Source organism: Pseudorca crassidens, chromosome 17 (genome assembly GCF_039906515.1).
Source record: "Pseudorca crassidens isolate mPseCra1 chromosome 17, mPseCra1.hap1, whole genome shotgun sequence".
NCBI classification, from domain to species: domain Eukaryota; kingdom Metazoa; phylum Chordata; class Mammalia; order Artiodactyla; family Delphinidae; genus Pseudorca; species Pseudorca crassidens.
In genome coordinates, this window is record NC_090312.1 from 25,556,954 (window position 1) to 25,576,374 (window position 19,421).

The 19,421-nt window shown below is 34.8% G+C and overlaps 1 protein-coding gene across 1 annotated transcript in view; it reads left to right on the top strand.

The window, feature by feature from the left end:
- The window catches only part of LOC137210719 (CUB and sushi domain-containing protein 3), a 705,705-nt gene that overhangs the window by 248,831 nt on the left and 437,453 nt on the right, over positions 1-19,421 (top strand). Inside the window, exons 8-9 of the mRNA XM_067712783.1 lie at positions 14,075-14,257; positions 16,036-16,362. Coding sequence (XP_067568884.1) covers positions 14,075-14,257; positions 16,036-16,362 — 510 coding nt within the window. The remainder of the gene's footprint in view (positions 1-14,074; positions 14,258-16,035; positions 16,363-19,421) is intronic.

Here is a 19,421-nt window from a genome sequence, read left to right on the forward strand (position 1 = left end):
GTGGGAATGTGAATTGGTATACCATGTGTTTTTTTTTTTAAGGACCAAGATAATGACATATATCTTTTTGTGTCCATAGTTCCTAGCACAACTTTTGGTACATAGTGGATCCTTAGTAAAAACTGAACTGAGATTAATTGATTATACTAAGTTAGTAAGACTAGCCTTTAAATTCCCTGAACTAAGATACTTCATTATCATCAGGAACATCAAGAAGTGTTTTTTTTTTTTTCTTTAATTGATTCCTACCTAGTCTCATTAAATTGTTTTGTACAATCAAATAAATGTATATACTAGGGAACTACTTGGTTAAGCATTATTAATGTTCTCAGTTTTGAAGTTGTTTCATTGTGGTGTTTTTTATCTTTTTTTTATCTATTTACTTTTATTTCTTTCATTTAATTTTAAAAATTTTATTTATTTCTCTTTAATTAAATGAGAGGATACTTACTCATTTTTGAAAAACAACCTTGGTCCCACTCTCTTGTATCCCAACAAGTTCTCTTGAAAGAGAGAAAGAGGGTGGAGTTATAATTGTTAAGTAGGGTCTTACCCAAAACCCCAGGAAAGCCATGGCCAGAAAAAAGTCTGATAAATAACTGTGTAGGAGGAAAATATTACATAATACGGGTTCATGTAGGTTCCATACCTATTGTCTTAGGTTGTTTTTTCATTTTTGTTTTGGTTTTGTTTTGGTTTGGTTTGGTTTGGTTGCTCTAACAAAATACCAGAGATGGCAGAGATGGGGTAGTTTATAAAAAATAGAAATTTATTTCTCACAGTTCTAGAAGCTGAAAGTCCAAGATCAAGGCTCCAGCATGGTCAACATGAGAGTTTTCTTCTTGGTCCACAGCTGCTGCCTTCTTGCTGTGTCCTCCTCACACGTGGAAGGGGAGAAAGGGTCACTCTGGAGCCTCTTTCCTAAGAACACTAATCCTATTTATAAGGGCTCTGCCTTCATGACCTAACCACCTCCCAAAGTCCCCACCTCTTAATGGCATCATCTTTGAATTTCGCCGGAATGCATTCAGACCATGGCAACTGTGAAGGCTTGGAAATTCATTGTATACACAGACATTAACTATAGCCCCCTCAGTTATCCTCCAAATTTGAGACCTGGGCATGAAGGTGACAGAATATAAATGGTTTGCCATCTCCAAATTAATGATATGTCAAATAGCATCATATTTAGAACCAAAGAAAAGCTCATTGTTTTTATCACAAGTTCCTAATTCTATTGGACATATTAAGGTGTTCAATAATTTTTAAGGTGAAATATGTTTAAGAATTGAGTAGGGTTTGTTTGTTTGTTTATTTGTTTTGAGTGCCTCTGTTTGCTATACAGTATGCCAAAACAGTATATTATTTAATTACTTGCTGCAAGATGTTCTTCTACACCAGCCCTATGCAAAATGGTAAAATTTGGGAGTCTTTTCTTAGGATAAAAATTCTGGATTTTTTATTAAATGGTTGTAGCTAATCTGAAGCTTTTATTTATTTTTTTAAAAAATTGGGGTATAGTTGCTTTACAATGTTGTGTTAGTTTCTGTTGTGCAACGAAATGAATCAGCTATATGTATGCATATATCCCCTCCCTCTTGGACCTCCCTCCCACCCCCCTCCCATCCCTTCCATCTAGGTCACCACAGAGCACAGAGCTGAGCTCCCTGCGCTATACAGCAGGTTCCCACTAGCTATCTGTTTTACACATGGCAATGCGCATACTTTTTAATGTCAGTGTTTTCATCATGATTGTAAAACACTTTACACATTATTGCAAATATGTCCTTCATTACTTTGCCTGGGAAGTTATAGCTTTCCATCTCAAAATTTCCTTAAACGTTGACTGTAGTCTCATTTGTCTGAGATCCTTGAAGGTGAGACAGAGTTTAACTCACAAGGTCTTTTTTAGCTGCATGTTTCTATATTTCACTACCTTTGTAAGCCTGTTGCTAAGGTAATGAGACTCCCAAGAGGCTTCTTAACATTAAGAATCAGCAAAACTGCAAGTTTTACAGATCACTTTCTTTTAACCTACACAGTTCCTCTGTGAAGTATTTAAATTACAGTGTCAACTGTTGTCAGGTCAGAGATTGATTAATGAGAATTTCCATGTCACTTTAAGGCTAGATGTTAGTTTTTGGCTGGAAATCTGATTGAATTTAAAATTAGAGTCTATTACTTTAGGCATCAAGGATCAAAGTTATTTGATCACTAAAAAAAGGTGTTGAAAGAGTCCTGCTCTACAAATTTCAACCACTGCCATTTAAACCTTATTTCCTATTTTATTCTCAACTCACTGCAGGAGAGCCTTCCCAAGTGCTCTGCTTAAGTTTCATCTGACCTCCCACCCTCATTTATTTCAGTACCTCTTCTCCAGTTTCTGATTTCTTTGCCTCCACAGCAGGGAGAAACAGCAGAACCAGGTTGGTACTCCATGGGTGCCAGCCTCTTACCCTGGGAATGGATACTCATTCTGTTCTCTCCAAATTTAGTTGTGAATGATGCACAGTATTTAGGTGACTCCCACCGGAGGCAACATTTGTTAAAGAAATCTCACCCCCACTTTATATTCCAAGAAACAAAATATCATAAGATAATAAAATCCAGAATCAGTAGGATGCTAACTAAGTTCTTCTGGTGTTGCATTGAGTTTTCAATGGTAAGTTGTATTCTATCAGTCAGGAACAATGCAGGTAACAAATGGCACTTTCACAACTGGCCATGTGTGGGCAGATCTTAAGGAAACCAACAAGGGGCTATGCAGTATCCATGGCTGGTGACAGTGGGGAGCCATTATCACTTTCATAGAGCTCAGAGGATTGCTGTATGGAAAGGACAGCCTGACATAAGCGTGCCTTTCAGTAAAAAAGAACACAGCCATTCCATGTTGATCCGGCAGAGAAGAAGACGGGGGAAAATACCTCTACTGCACTCTCCTCCCAGCCTTCTCATCTTCTCTCCTGCCAGTGTGGTCTGTTTCCGGACCACTGGTTACACAAACAGAAAGTCGAGTAGTATAGGAGCCTGTCTGTTATGGGTCGATGTGGTTCAGCCTTTACTCCCAACCTCGGGTCACAAAACTCTGGGCAGTAGAGGGTAAAGAATTGTTCTTGAGGGGTAAACAAAATATCTAGCACAAATTTCCTGCAATTATAAGACAACTATAAATTTTAAATCATTCAAAAGACATAGCTGGAATGTGTTACTCTATGATTTTCTGTATATATAGTTCTCTATGGGAATTTGTGATCGCCTATATCGTTTACTAATAGAACCACATACTTTTGTATGCTAATTTTTATTACCTTCTTTCTTTCTTGATATATTCCACAACGATTCTTGACCATCGGGCTCTGAGAGAAGGTATAGTGCATAAGTACTCATATTCTGGAACCACCATCTGCGTTCAAATTCCAGGTCTGCCGTTTAAAATTGTGTCACTCTAGGCAAGTTACTTATCTCTTTGGGGTGCATAGGGTTGTGTCAAGGTTAAATGTAACAAGTGCTTAGACCTTTGCCTGACACATAAATGATATATGAATATTTGTCATCACTGTGTGTATAGACACTTGAAATGTGAAGTGGAATAAAAACTCATGGGAAGAGACAAATGAGTGAATAAATTATTATAGTAAAATGTATGGACCAATGTAAGTATTCCTAAGGCCTATAGAATCCCAAAGAAGAAGTAAGTGACTACAGTTACAAGCTTAGGGCAGTCTTTATGGAAGAGGTATAGTGTGACCTTGAGAGACGTATAGGAATTTCCCCAGGTGTTACAAACTGGCTGTCTTCTGTCCCAGCTGAGATGTCATGCCTTAGGTCATGTAGGTGTGAAAGGGAACAGCGAGTGTCTTGACATGCCAGACACTTTGGAGGCTAGTAGGAAAATGGTGGCAGACTGGGTAGGAAAAACAGGAAAGGCTTAGATCATAAAGGTCTTCCATAGTAAGGAATTTGAAGAGATCTGAATAGTTTTAAAATCACGCTGATACCATAAAGGTGAGATTGGTGTGTTGAAGCATTCAAGACAAAAACCTCTCTTAAAATTAATGTTTCTGTCTTTTCTGCTCCAATACTGGAATCAAGTTCATATGTTTCTTTCCTGCATTATTCCAGTGCCTGGCTCACAGTATTCTCTCCGTCCTTTCTCTCAAGCAACATTGAACAATGGAAAAGAGTGTGGTCATTGGCGTCAAGTAGATGTTGAATAGAAACTCAATTGAGCTATTTCTACATATTTGACTTTGGTTAGCCTCTCAGAACCTCATTTTTTCACCTATGGAATAAATAGTGCCTTGCTCTCAGTGTTGCAATAAGAGATACATGAGTAAACAGAGTTATAGTATTTAGCAAACCTCCTATCAAATAATAGTCTCTCAATAATGGCAGCTAATAATCTTATCGTTCTGAGACCTTTAGATAGCCTAGTCCCTTACCTTGTTTACTAATTGTTTGCCAGTTTTAGGTCACTTATCTTAGTTTTGGTTCTCTAGGAAACAAAGGCTGAGGAGAAGCTTATGGACTAATGAGGAGTGCAATTCCAAAATAGCAAAAGAGTAAATTAGAAAATCAACATTGATATAGCACTACCAAAAAATTCACAGACCTCATTCAAATTTCACTACCCCAAAATGTCTCTTTTTCCTTTCTTGTCAGGATTCAACCCATGAAGTTTCAGTGCATTTACTTGTTGTGTCTCTTTCATTTCCTTCAATCTGAATGAGTTCCTCATTTTTTCCCTGTCTGTCATGACCCTGATAGCTTTAAAGAATACAGGCCTTTCATTCTGGAATATGTCCCTTAATCTGAGTCCATCCAATCTTTCCTCATATCCAGACTTCAACTATGCATTCTTTTTTTTTTTTAATATTTATTTATTTATCTGGCTGCATCAGGGTCTTAGTTGCGGCATGCAGGATCCTCTCACGTGGTGCAAAGGCTTCTCTCTAGTTGTGGCACGTGGGCTTAGTTGCCTCACAGCATGTGGGGTCTTAGTTCCCTGACCAGGGATCGAACCCGCGTCCCCTGCATTGGAAGGCAGATTCTTTACCACAGGACCACCAGGGAAGTACCCTCAGCCATGCATTCTTGACAGAAATGATGCTCCTTGTTTTAGTGCATTGCATCAGGAGGCAATGTCACTATAATTCACACTGGTTATGTGATCCTTGATCACCTCGTAAAATTAGTGCCTTCTGGGATTTTTCATGGTAACATGACCAGTTTCACCTTTTGGATTCTCTTCACCAGAATCCAAAATCGCTGTGAGGCTGTCAAATGTTGATTTTTTATTTTTAATAATTCCACATTTTTTTAACTGTCATTCTACATGGAGACAGAGTGTTCTCTTCCATTTATTTACCCATTTATTTATATCAGATGGATTTATGCATTTGAATTTTATTCAATTAGTTGTAATCCATCATTATCGTTGTTTTGATGATTAAGCTGCCCTAGAATGGCTAGTGTAGCTCCTTCAGGCTGACCTCTGTCTTTTCGATGTGTCCCCATCATTCTTTAAGCACTTTTCTTGACAGAACAAGTGTTCCAGTTTTGTCTTGTACTTTTCCTTGACCAACCCTGGAAGCAGACTTCCTGGTTCCCTTTAGTGAAGAATGGGATTTGGACACCAAAATGTGGGCACTCATGTACTTGTTGCTATGAGTACTTATTGCTTTTAGTACTCAGTGGATGAGGCTAGAAAATATATGTGCATTATGTGTGACATAATACACACAGTCATCTCTATCTATGTATATCTATATTTTAAACATTAATTAACACCAATTTCTCCAATTTTAGTTCAACCCCTCAGAATTTTGTAGCCTTCCCTTTTTCCACATCCCCTTTTTGATAGTGAGAAGTCTAGTTACCCTTATCCTCAATACATTTATGATTTGCACAGTCCCATAATATATACTTAATCTTACAACCTTACTGGCTGCTTCCTTGGCCTTGTTTCTACTTGTTTGGCCTCTAGCCACACTGTCACTTACTTGACCTCACTACCTCCTCAACTCCTGATACCACCATCACTGCCTCTGCTATAGGCTGAATATTTGGTCCCCCTAAAATTCACACTTTGAAACCTAATCCCCAATGTGATGATATTTGGAGGTAGGGCCTTTGGGAGGTGACTAAGTGATGAGAGTGGAGCCTGATAAATGGAATTAGTACCCCAGGAGCTCCCTTGCCCCTTGTCTACCATGTGAGAACACAGCAAAAAGACATATGTCTGTGAACCAGGAAATCGGCCCTCTCCAGATAGCAAATCTGCTGACACCTTAATGTTGGACTTCCCAACTTTCAGAACTGTGAGAAACAAATTTCTGTTGTTTACAAACCACTCAGTCTATGGTATTCTCTTACAGTATCTTAAATGGACTCAGACAGCCTCCTAACCCCAACCAAGCCACCCCACCTAAAGAAAGGAAAGGGAAAAGACTTTGTATCTTTTCTGATACTGCTCTTCTCCTTCCACCTGGGATACCTTTCCTTCCTTACTCTTCCCCAGTTCACACAGTGAAATAACTCTAAGATAGTTCAAGGGTCACCTCTTCTGTGAAACCTTTACCAATTTGCCAACCACCGATTCAAGGGGACTTTGCTGTACCTCCTTTGTGCCCTCATTTAAGGCATAGGCTATATCTTATTTGTCTTTATATCCCTAGTGGCTAGTATTATTTTTGAAACATATTAGAAACTAAATAAATGTTTCATAAGTGGATAATTAATGAATGGAAATTTCTTTGCAATAATTTGGTGATTAAGACTTTAGCTTCAGAAAGACCCTAAACTCTACTATTCATAAGTTTTGTGAAATTAGGCAAGTTAACATCTTGTCTGTTTTGGCTGTTATAACAAAAATACTATAGACTGGGTGGCTTATAAACAACAAACATTACAGTCTGGAAACTAGGAAGTCCATGATCAAGGTGCTGGCAGATTCAGTGTTTGGTGAGAGCCTATTTCCTGGTTCACAGATGGCTGTCCTCTCCCTATGTCCTCACATGGCAGGATAGGCAAGGAGCCTTTTGAAGTCCTCTTTTATAAGGGCAGAGATGCCATTCATGAGGGCTCCACCCTCATGACTTAATCACCTCCCAAAGACTACCTCCAAATATCATCACATCAGGGATTATGTTTCACCATATGAATTTTGGGGGGACACAAATATTCAGCCTATAGCATTAATTAACTTCTCTGACCTTTATTTTTCTTGTTAGTAAATGGAGATGACAATAGTTCCATCATATGGCTGTTATGAGGATTAAATTATATAACGAATGTGTTTAAAAAATATTTTCACAATGTCAATACAATTTCAATGTTCAACAAATGATAGCAGCTATTATTAATAATTGATTTTTGTACAAAACTCTATTATAATACTGATATGTTGCATATGAATTATTTGTTCAGATATTAGTCTTGCCTCCTGGATAGAAAAAAAATTTCAAAGGCAATGATATACAGTAGGTATGTGTTTATTTTCCTTACTGCCTATTGTCTTTCAGTCTAAGAGAGTATTGCAGCTTCAAAATTACACCTTCATTTGAAAATATATTCTTAATTTAAAGAATTTTGTATTAAAGGAGCAAAGAAAAATATAAGGTTTCAAAATAGTATAATAGAGTAAGCACTTATTCTCAGTGCTAACCCAAAGATGATAGAAAACATATTAAAAAGAAATACACTGATGCTGAAGAATAGGAAGAGAACATTTCATTTATTATAAGGCCATAGGGGATCTCTGAGATAAATAAATATAAATAAACATATATATATATATATGGAATATAGAGGTAAGCTGAGAATTTCATAAACCAATGCCTCCATTGGCTGCTGTTGCTGTAGCTTCTGCCAAGGAAGCCATTGTTCATCAGGGCCAGAAGCCACCACGGAAGAGGCCACTGGCAATCCTGAGAAACTGTAGTAATTGCTACAGAGGAAAATATTTCAGCTACAGAGCCAAATGCCCAGAAATGGAATCAGAGTCAAATGCAGTTATCAAGAGGGGTCTTCATCCCAACTCAGGATGAAGACCATAAAAGTGGACTGCACCACAGATCAACAGAGGAGATAATTTATACCTAGAAGTATGACATGATTCTGACATTAGAAGAAATAAGCCTGAAGTTTACAGAAGCAAGCAAATAAAAACATTTATTTGACAGCTGGTTCAAAACCAACTAATTTGTTCCTCCCCCAAATAAATTCCTCCTGCACTTTTCATCGTAAGTTTGACAACCATTATGATTCACCAAATATATTTTCAAATATGCTGCTTCAGAAGAAACTTTAGTCTGCTGCTCTTGAAGCAAACTTCTGCCTGTACCCAAGGAAACAGTAAAAAGAAAAAAAAAATTGTACTAGATATCCTCACAAAAATAAAGGGGGGAATTGTATCCATGAACAAATAATAAGAGGTTATGAAATAATAAAAAGTAATAAATCATTAAATATTCAAGAAATGATAACATAATTTTTCAGTATATAGGTTGAATTAGAATTAGATAAAAGTACCCAGTGAATTAATAAATTTGAATTTATAATATATATACATATTTTACATATATAATACTTCTAGAATGCAGAATAGAGAATTTTTTAAATGAAAATTTGAAAGATCGAGCAACATGAAGGCTAAATCTGAAAGCTCTGATGTTTAATGTGAAAGAGTTCCAGAGAGATGAGTGTGAATACAAAATAATATTTTAAAAGAAATAATGGTAACAATTTCTTAGAACTGAAAAAAAAGAAGTTACAGGTTATTTGACAGCAGAAATCTATCAAGTACCAAGTTAAAAAAAAAAATTTAAGAACCAGTACCTAGGTAGATGATAGTGACATTTAAAAACAGCAAGTCTAAAAAAGAATCCTAACAACTATGGGAAGGGAAGAGAGGGAGCAGGGAACAGGTTAATTACAAAGAGAATTAAAATCAGTTTGTTATATTTTTTTATCAGGAATACTGGATGGATAAAAGACCAGGGAAAAATATCTTCAAAATGCTGAGGGAAAATAATTTTGAATTAAAATTCTATACCTTACCGATTATCACTCAATATTGAGGGCAAAAGAAAGACATTTCAGTTGAAGAATAACCTAGTCTTTCAATAACAGAAACAATTTCAGTAAGGTATAAGAGGAATAAAATTTTCTGAGCCTAACAACAATGTCATGCCACCATCACCTAGCACTTTAGCCCTGCTATTCCCTGCGCATCATCCCACCCCCCACCAGAGCATCCATCACCTTCTAAAATAACACTTTTTATTTATTATTATTTGTGAACTTCCAATGGAATATACACCACCGAAGAGCAGGAATTATTGTCTGTTTATTCATTGATCTAGTCCACATAGTACCTAGAAGAGAATCTGGCCCATCATGGGTTCTCAAATAAATATTTGCTAAATAAATTGAACGACACAATGCAGTTTGAACTATGTAATGAGCTTGATTCAGCTACCAGGAAATGTGGCAAAATTCATACTCTGTTTGGAACTTGAACAAAGTTCTTTTTTTTTTAATTTTTGAATTTTATTTTATTTATTTTTTTTATACAGCAGGTTCTTATTAGTTATCCATTTTATACATATTAGTGTATATATGTCAATGCCAATCTCCCAATTCATCACACCACCTCCGCTGCTTTCCCCCCGTGGTGTCCATATGTTTGTTCTCTACATCTGTGTCTCAATTTCTGCCCTGCAAACTGGTTCATCTGTACCATTGTTCTATGTTCCACATATATGCGTTAATATACGATATTTGTTTTTCTCTTTCTGACTTATGTCACACTGTATGACAGTCTCTAGATTCATCCACGTCTCTACAAATGAGACAACTTCGTTCCTTTTTATGGCTGAGTGATATTCCATTTTATATATGTACCACATCTTCTTTATCCATTAGTCTGTCTATGGGCATTTAGGTTGCTTCCATGACCTGACTATTGTAAAGAGTGCTGCAGTGAACATTGGGGTGCATGTGTCTTTTTGAATTATGGTTTTCTCTGGGTATATGCCCAGGAGTGGGATTGCTGGGTCATATTATATTTCTATTTTTAGTCTTTTAAGGAACCTCCATACTGCTCTCCATAGTGGCTGTATCAATTTACATTCCCACCAACAGTGCAAGAGGGTTCCCTTTTCTCCACACCCTCTCCAGCATTTGTTGTTTGTAGATTTTCTGATGATGGCCATTCTAACCGGTGTGAGGTGATACCTTATGTAGTTTTGATTTGCATTTCTCTAATAATTAGTGATGTTGAGCAGCTTTTCATGTGCATCTTGGCCATCTGTATGTCTTCTTTGGAGAAATGTCTATTTAGGTCTTCTGCCCATTTTTGGATTGGGTTGTTTGTTTTTTAATATTGAGCTGCATGAGCTGTTTGTATATTTTGGAGATTAATCCTTTGTCCATTGATTCGTTTGCAAATATTTTCTCCCATTCTGAGGGTTGTCTTTTTGGCTTGTTTGTAGTGTCCTTTATAGCTGTTAGCAGTTGCCTTATGCATTGAGGTGCTCCTATGTTGGGTGCATATATATTTATAATTGTTACATCTTCTTCTTGGATGGATTTCCATTTCCATGGAATATATTTTTCCATCCCCTCACTTTCGGTCTATATGTGTCCCAGGTCTGAAGTGGGTCTCTTGAAGACAGCATATATATGGGTCTTGTTTTTGTATCCATTCAGCGAGCCCCTGTCTTTTAGTTGGAGCATTTAATCCATTCACATTTAAGGTAATTATCGATATGCATGTTCCTATTACCATTTTCTTAATTGTTTTGGGTTTGTTTTTGTAGGTCCTTTTCTTCTCTTGTGTTTCCCACTTAGAGGAGTTCCTTTAGCATTTGTTGTAGAGCTGGTTTGGTAGTGCTCAATTCTCTTAGGTTTTGCTTCTCTGTAAAGCTTTTGATTTCTCCATCAAATCTGAGTGAGATTCTTGCCAGGTAGAGTAATCTTGGTTGTAGGTTCTTCCGTTTCATCACTTTAAATATGTCATGCCACTCCCTTCTGGCTTGTAGAGTTTCTGCTGAGACATCAGCTGTTAACCTTATGGGAGTTCCCTTGTATGTTGTCATTTTTCCCTTGCTACTTTCAATAATTTTTCTTTAATTTCTGCCAATTTGATTACTATGTGTCTCAGCATGTTTCTCCTTGGATTTATCTTGTATGGGACTCTCTTTGCTTCCTGGACTTGGGTGGCTATTTCCTTTCCCATGTTAGGGAAGTTTTCGAGTATAATCTCTTCAAATATTTTCTCGGGTCCTTTCTCTCTCTCTTCTCCTTCTGGGACCCCTATAATGCAAATGTTGTTATCTTTAATGTTGTCCCAGAGGTCTCTTAGGCTGTCTTCATTTCTTTTCATTCTTTTTTCTTTATTCTGTCCCACAGCAGTGAATTCCACCATTCTGTCTTCCAGGTCACTTATCCGTTCTTTGTCTCAGTTATTCTGTTATTGATTCCTTCTAGTGTATTTTTCATTTCATTTATTGTATTGTTCATCTCTGTTTGTTTGTTCTTTAATTCTTCCAGATCTTTGTTAAACATTTCTTGCATCATCTCGATCTTTGCCTCCATTCTTTTTCCAAGGTTCTGGATCATCTTCAGTATCATTAATCTGATTTCTTTTTCTGTAAGGTTTCCTGTCTCCACTTCATTTAGTTGTTTTCCTGGGGTTTTATCTTGTTCCTTCATATGGTACATAGCCCTGTGCCTTTTCATCTTGTCTGTCTTTCTGTGAATGTGGTTTTTGTTCCACAGGCTGCAGGACTGTAGTTCTTCTTGCTTCTGCTGTCTGTCCTCTGGTGGATGAGGCTATCTCAGAGACTTGTACAAGTTTCTAACACAGTTCTTTTAGAAATTATCAGAGAGGGTAGAAAAAATTAACTAAGGTCATATAATTTCAATTTGACAAATATAATAGCAAATTGAATTGAATATATTTTATTGATTTATCCTCTGTGAGGCTGGATATACTTATACTGAATATTAAAGCAATAACATTAGAAATCAGCAACAAAATGATAGCCTAGACCCATATATTTAAAAACACCTTGAAATTATTTATGAGTTAAGGAGGAAATCAAAATGGAAATTACAGACTATTTAGAAGTGAACAAAAAAAGCTCTAAATATCAAAACAGTACTCTGAAGAAAATTTATAGACTAAAAAACATTTTTTTAAGGAAACAAGAAAGACTGAAAATAAACTAATATAAAAACAAACCCTAAGACTTCAGCTCAAGAAGGTGGAGAAAGAATAGCAAAATAATGCAAAAGAAAGTTGAAGGTGGAATCCAAAAAGATAAAAATGAAAGATGTTTAAATAAAATCAAAACAATGGAATTGATTAGCAAAATGTGGTTCTTTGAGTAGACTAGTAAATTTGACAATGTTTTTTAAGTATGAGGCAAAGAAAACTGGAAGACTCATCACAAATAAATAGCATTGGGAGTGAGAAAGTTTATGACATCTTTGTAAAGAGATATTTAAAGATTTTGTAACACAATTCTATTACTACTAAACTAACTGGAAAATTGCACTTCTCTAACATATATATATAAGTTGCTAATATTTCCTCCCCCCCAGAAAAATAACTTTAATAATAAAATAACCCTAGAAGATATTGAAATGGTAGTCAGATACCTATCTCAAAATTATACCAGACTCAGTCAGCATTTTTGGCAAATTGTTACACTCAAGGATCCAATTTTCCTCTTATGCAAACTAGTCTAAAAGACTAGTGAATGTTGGAAAATTGCTAACCTCTTCCCTTGATATTAAGTCTGTATAGGAACAGCACAAGAAAAATGATAGACCAATGTCACTATGACACAGATAAAAACAAATATCAAATCAAATGAAGTGTATTAAAGAAATCATTATAACTATGTTTTCTGCTAAGGATACAAGGACATTCAAAAATATCTCCAAAATTATTGTTTGGTTCAAAAAACAGCAAGTTATAGAATATATTGACAGTATAGTACAAGTTACTATATATATAAAAAGCAATACTACCTAGATTTTGTGAAGAGAATTTTTACGTTTACAAAAATACAGATGTTTATATTACATAGTACCTATATATGTGTATTATTATAAAAGCATGCATAAAGAACTGTAAAGATACACAACAAATTGATGCTAGTAGATTACAGAAGAACCCGGAATGTGTGATTGTTGGAGTGTCAAGAGAGACCATAACTTTATCTCAAAGTTTTATTTTTTAAATTTAAATTAATTTTTTTTGCTGTTGTTTGAAGATTACTGTATTAATGTGATTTCATGTAACTTAAAAACCAAAACAATTACCACAATAATCTGCAACTGACATTCCTAGATTCACAAGGAAGATCCCAGATATTTGGAGTTTCCTTGAGCACATGTCGAAAGGGTGTTTTAATGTGCTCTTGAGAGATTTTTTTTTTCAACCTCCTTCAATTTAATTCATCCACAAAACATTTGTTGAGGAACATATATGGGTAATTTGGAATGAAAAATTGATTCCTGACATGAGTAGCTTTTTGGGGAGTCTAATTGGGGAAGTAATTCAACCAACAGGTACTAGGGAGAGTGGCAGATCCTGTGTGGAGGGTATTCACTGATTGTTTTAGGAGCACATAGGCAGAGAATATCACCTTGTGTCCTGGTTTCAATCCAAAGATTTCCTGTATCATGTACAGATTACAAAAATAAGAAAAGTTTTTGAGATTTGGGGAAAATACATATGTATATTTATGTGTGTATGTATGTAGTACAAACAGATAATCTGAATCTTTTTCGTAATTGTTCTGTTAAGAACAACTGCATTAGCTCCAACAACCTGTTTCCCTATCTACAAAATGAGAGAAATGCACTAACTGTTCCCTAAAGATCATTTCCTCAAATCATGTCCATAACAGTAGTAAGAGAAAATTAAGATTGGAGAACATTTTCCTCTTTTGCTCTGAAATATCTTGGCTATAGAGAGTGTACATCTCTTAAATTTGCTGTATGGATATCATATGCCTGAAAGCCTTGAAATCTGACATATCATGTATTTTTACAGAAATTGAAAAAGAAAGTTGTGGTGATCCTGGTACACCCTTATATGGAATTAGAGAAGGTGATGGATTTTCTAATCGTGATGTTTTAAGGTTCGAATGCCAGTTTGGATTTGAATTAATTGGAGAGAAATCCATTGTTTGTCAAGAGAATAACCAATGGTCTGCAAACATACCCATCTGCATCTGTGAGTACCAAATGTTTTGCTTCCAGATAGCATATGCTACCCTGTCCTTGCATATAATTGCTTTTGTAATTAATTGCAAAGAACTGGAACTGTGTAATTATTTTTGAATGAGTAGCACTTTTCAACACTATCTTTAACAAGTGTGCTTATGCCAAATTATAAATTTCATTGCAGATTTAAATAAAGTTAGCACAGTTCACTTGGTAATGGCAAAGTATAGTTTACATATGTCCTCATAACACTTTATTGGTGGCATTTTATACTTTATAGATAGAATACTTCTTATGGAAATTATACATCTGAGCTAATTCTATTAGGCTCATTTATTTTAACAAGGTAGTATATGCTTATTTGCAATCAGAAACACTTAAAATATTTAAAGCTTATATTCTATGTATAATGCATTAACTTATTTTTTCTTGTAGATGCTCACACTAATGCCTGCTTAAGTGCCATTTATTTATATTGCACAGAATAAAATTCATTAATGTTTGTGATATGCTTGGATTAAAATAATGTGTTTCTTCAAATACTTTAAAGCGTTCCAATTTAGCTGCAACAAAAATATAATTTGTTTTATCTATGGATGCACTTTTAGGTTAAATTAAATACTATCTTCATTACCAACAAATACAGCTTACCAGGTGTGAATGCAATGTTGAAAATTTTGCATTTAGTTTTGTTACAAATGATAACATATAAGCTCATAATCATGAAAGTAAAAAATAATTTTCTTGTTTTAAAATATGACTTTTCATCTGTATCGAACTTATAATGATCATGCTTTTCATTTGTGAAATCCTTTATTCCCTACAAAGGCATTAGCACAAACTTTACTTCAATATATAACTGTTTTTTAAAAAATTTAGCAGTTTTCAAGACCTGCATTTTATCTGAATTTTAATTTGTGCTGCAAAACACACATTTTCCTTTATTGAAAATGTTGATTATTTAACATTTTTAAAATATTTAACATTTTTAAACACGTACTGAGAACTTTTAAAGTGAGTGGAGGCCAAACGTTTTCTAATATTATCTTTTTTTCCTCTGTGTAATAAATCATTGTTTTTTAATCCTTCCTCTACTTTCTAAATGTTCTGTGTGAACCTTTAAATCATATTTTTTAAAAGCTAAAAAAATAAATCTGAGGGGAAATAAAGACCAACCTTAGTATGGTATGGGAGTTCTTATTTAGTTTTTTTCCAGCATTAGCCCCTAGTGGCAGCTATAATAAGTGTTAATTCATCTCCTTATCTGTGTTATAAGCTATCAGAGCATCCCATGGCCATGGTAGGAGTGAAGTTCACCTAGTTACTACCCTCACTCCAAGTTTTCTCCAGGTTGTATTATCCCAGTTATGTTAATACCTACATAATATTTGTGTGTGTTTGTTTTCAGTCATTTTGTGAGCATTATTGTTTTCTTTGGAAATGTCTATATACTTCTCCAATACTTTTTTAAGCACAGAAACTAAAACTTTGCACTGCACTCTAACATGGACATGATAAATGTCAAAATAAATTGCTGTTATTACTCCAATTATATTTTTGTGCATATTTAAACATACAGTAATTCAAAGTACTAGTAGCCTTCCTTAATAATGTGCAAACAACAGCATATTTTTTTTGTTTTATAAGATAGATTATATTGTTTAATATTTTTTTAAACTGCTAATTGATTATTATAATTGTTGGCTGTGGCAAAATAAGGTAATTTGAATTATTTGAGGTAATAAATTTGAAAATTTATTGTTTTTTATAATCTTCCTACTTTAACAGTTCCTTGCCTCTCTAACTTTACTGCACCAATGGGAACAGTCCTTTCTCCTGATTATCCCGAAGGGTATGGAAATAATTTAAATTGCATCTGGACAATAATCTCTGAACCAGGGAGTCGGATACACCTTTCTTTCAATGACTTCGATCTGGAATCCCAGTTTGACTTCCTTGCTGTTAAAGATGGAGACTCTCCAGACTCCCCAATTCTTGGAACCTTTACTGGGGCTGAGGTGCCTTCTCATCTTACTAGTAATAGTCATATACTACGATTGGAATTTCAAGCTGACCACTCAATGTCAGGACGTGGCTTTAACATCACTTATAACAGTAAGTTTAATTTTTCCATATAACATATTTCTACACATTAGAGCTAGAATGGAATCATACAAAACAGCTCTCTTGTTCCACAGATAGGAAACTTGAGCAAGTCATATACATAATTTGTATCAGGGACAGTCTTTCAGCCCTTGATTTCTAACCATATTTTTACTCCTTACTGTGTCATTTCTCTTTGTGAGAGGCCTGATGTTAAGGAGATATATATTAAATATAATTACTATATCACCAATATATTAGCTTATTCTATTAAATCTTATAAGCATAATCTCAAACCTACTGTACATAACATATTTTGCTCTGTTATTGGTATGCAAACATAAAAGGGGGATAGATCCTTCCTTCAAGATATTCATATACCAGTAGAGGATTTTAAACAAATAATGACAACACAGAGTTATAATTCCAAAGACAAAATTAGCTAGACTATCAAAGTATCACAGAGAAGGAAATTACTAATTCTGGGCAGTAGGTTACGGAGCTGACTTAGCAAAGATGCTATGGGGGCAAAATACCTTAGTGATTAAGAATATCAGCTCTAAGGTCAAACTATGCAACTTCAAATCTTGGTTTTGCTACACTTTTAGGTTTAATAACAGAGCCTCAGTATTCATCCATAAAGTCATACTGGGTTTTTGTAAGGAGCTGTCGATGAAAAAAATAATCAGTGGTCAATCTAAGAAAGAAATGAACATTTTTTTTCCAAGCCAACCTGTGGATTATAACCTGGGAGACAGTCTTTCAGAAAGCTCTGAGGACTGTTCCACCTGTTAGAGGTCAAAGCACAGTTATGTAAGTTTTTGAGACAAAGGGTTATAGTCAAATGACCTATTAACAGTTTACACAATCCAGATCTGCACATCCAAAGCAAGTAGTGGGTCATCGTGATCCCTTATGAGATTAAGAAGGACTGTTATCTACTAAGGAGGTCTGGTTAATGCAGATGAACGATACACACTAAAGAGGAAGGAAGAAGCCCAAGATGGCAGAGAAAAATTTATGTTTAAATTTTCATCTTGCCATAAAATATGAATTTTATTTAATCAGAGTAAATAGGGTAATGCATGTAAATAATTCAGCATATATACCTAATAAATACTCAATAAACATTAACAGTTGTTGTTTAGTTGTCTTCTGAAGTATTCCCTGTCAATTCTTATTTTATTATTGTATTTATTACATTGCTTTAGATTTAAGAATTCTTCGAGGTTATTTAGCTATTGTCTATCACCCATATTTTTTGTATTTCAAAAGGATGCATATTATTTTTCTGAAAATAACGTGGTGTAAATATAGCAAAAAGATGAATCACATAAATGAGAAAAGTTAACAAACTTAGTAAGTTAACAAACTTACTTAGTTTTAAGTACATTAGTAAGTTAACAAACTTACATTTTAATGCTTCCGTGTGCACATGTTTTACCTCAAGCTGTAGAATGCTAGTGATTTTTATTGTTTTCTTCAAAGTTACCACACTCTGTCAGATTCTGACCAACTTGATGAGTTATTTAAGTGTCACATTATAATAGGATTTAATTTCCTGCTCTTTAAAAAAGCACTGCACACCCCTCACCCTCACCCTTGCCCCAGCCCGTTCAGTGCTGAGCTTTGTCAATTAATAACAAAATGCAGTTATTGTCTTTTCAAAGTGACACTCTTAGTGAACATTGTCACTAATAAGTTGTCAACATGTAATTGCACATCATTAAAGTTGAATTAGCTGTGACATGTGTCAGAGAGACATGCTGTATAAGATGGTTGCTTTATCTGTAAGTCCCTTTTAAAATATTTCATATATATGTATAAATGTATAAATATAGACACATACATTTATCTATTTACAGTTTTATGTTGTCTTAAATGCATATATATATATATATATATATTTTTTTTTTTTTTTTCTTTTCTTGCCACACAGCTTGCGGGATCTTAGTTCTGCAACCAGGGATTGAACCCCAGACCCCACCAAGTCCTAACCACTGGACCACCAGGGAATTCCCTTAAATGAATAATATTTTTAACTTTAATATTTATGGTATCTTGAAGGTATTATGGAAATATGCCTCTTGTTCCTTGTTCTGTTTCTCTAGTAAATAATTTAAACCATTGTATTAAAATTCTTATATTCAATGCTTCCTACTGCTGTTTTTTTCTGAAAAATTATCCAGCAGGCATTATATATAAGAGCAACCAGGGTTAATCGATACTGAGCTGTTTAAAAGCACAGCAGAAAACAATAATTAGAAATAAATGTACCTACAAAATAAATATTATATATTTTAGAATTTACCTTAACGTTATTTTATACTGTTTAACTTAAAAATGAGGAGACTGGATAATACAATTATATAATTTATGAACAGTATCACAGTGATGATTTAGTGAAAAAATTTTAAATAGCTGCATGTACCCATGCAGTATGTATATAATATTAAATTGTAAATACCCCTTAAAATATGTTTTACATATTTAGACTTTGCTACTTTAAATATTCTTCCACTTATATTATACTAATTTAAACATTTATAATGCAAATTTATAGGGCTCATGTAATCTATAATCTATGAGAAATTTAAGTAAGCATATTGTCCTTACACTTCTGCTACTTGCTGGGACGGGGCTAAATACGCATCCTGGGAGATACAAGGTAAAATAAGATAGTGACCCTGAACTAAAGAACTCACATTCTCTTGAGAGACATGAGACAAATAATCCAAGATACAATATGTTGTGGAGAGGGACTTCCCTGGTGGTCCAGTGGGTAAGACTCTGTGCTCCCAATGCAGGGGGCCCAGGTTCAATCCCTGGTCGGGGGACTAGATCCCACATGCATGCTGCAACTGAGTCCACGTGCTGCAACAAAGATCCCGTGACCAGGTGCAGCCAAAATAAAAATAAATAAATAAATAAATAAATATTAAAAATATATATGTTGTGAAGAAAAAATTTAAAGCCAGACCAGGGGATCCATTTCAATACTGTCTCTATGATCTGAGGCAAGCTACTTAACTTTTTCTGAATCTCACATTACTCTTTAGAGTAAATGGCTA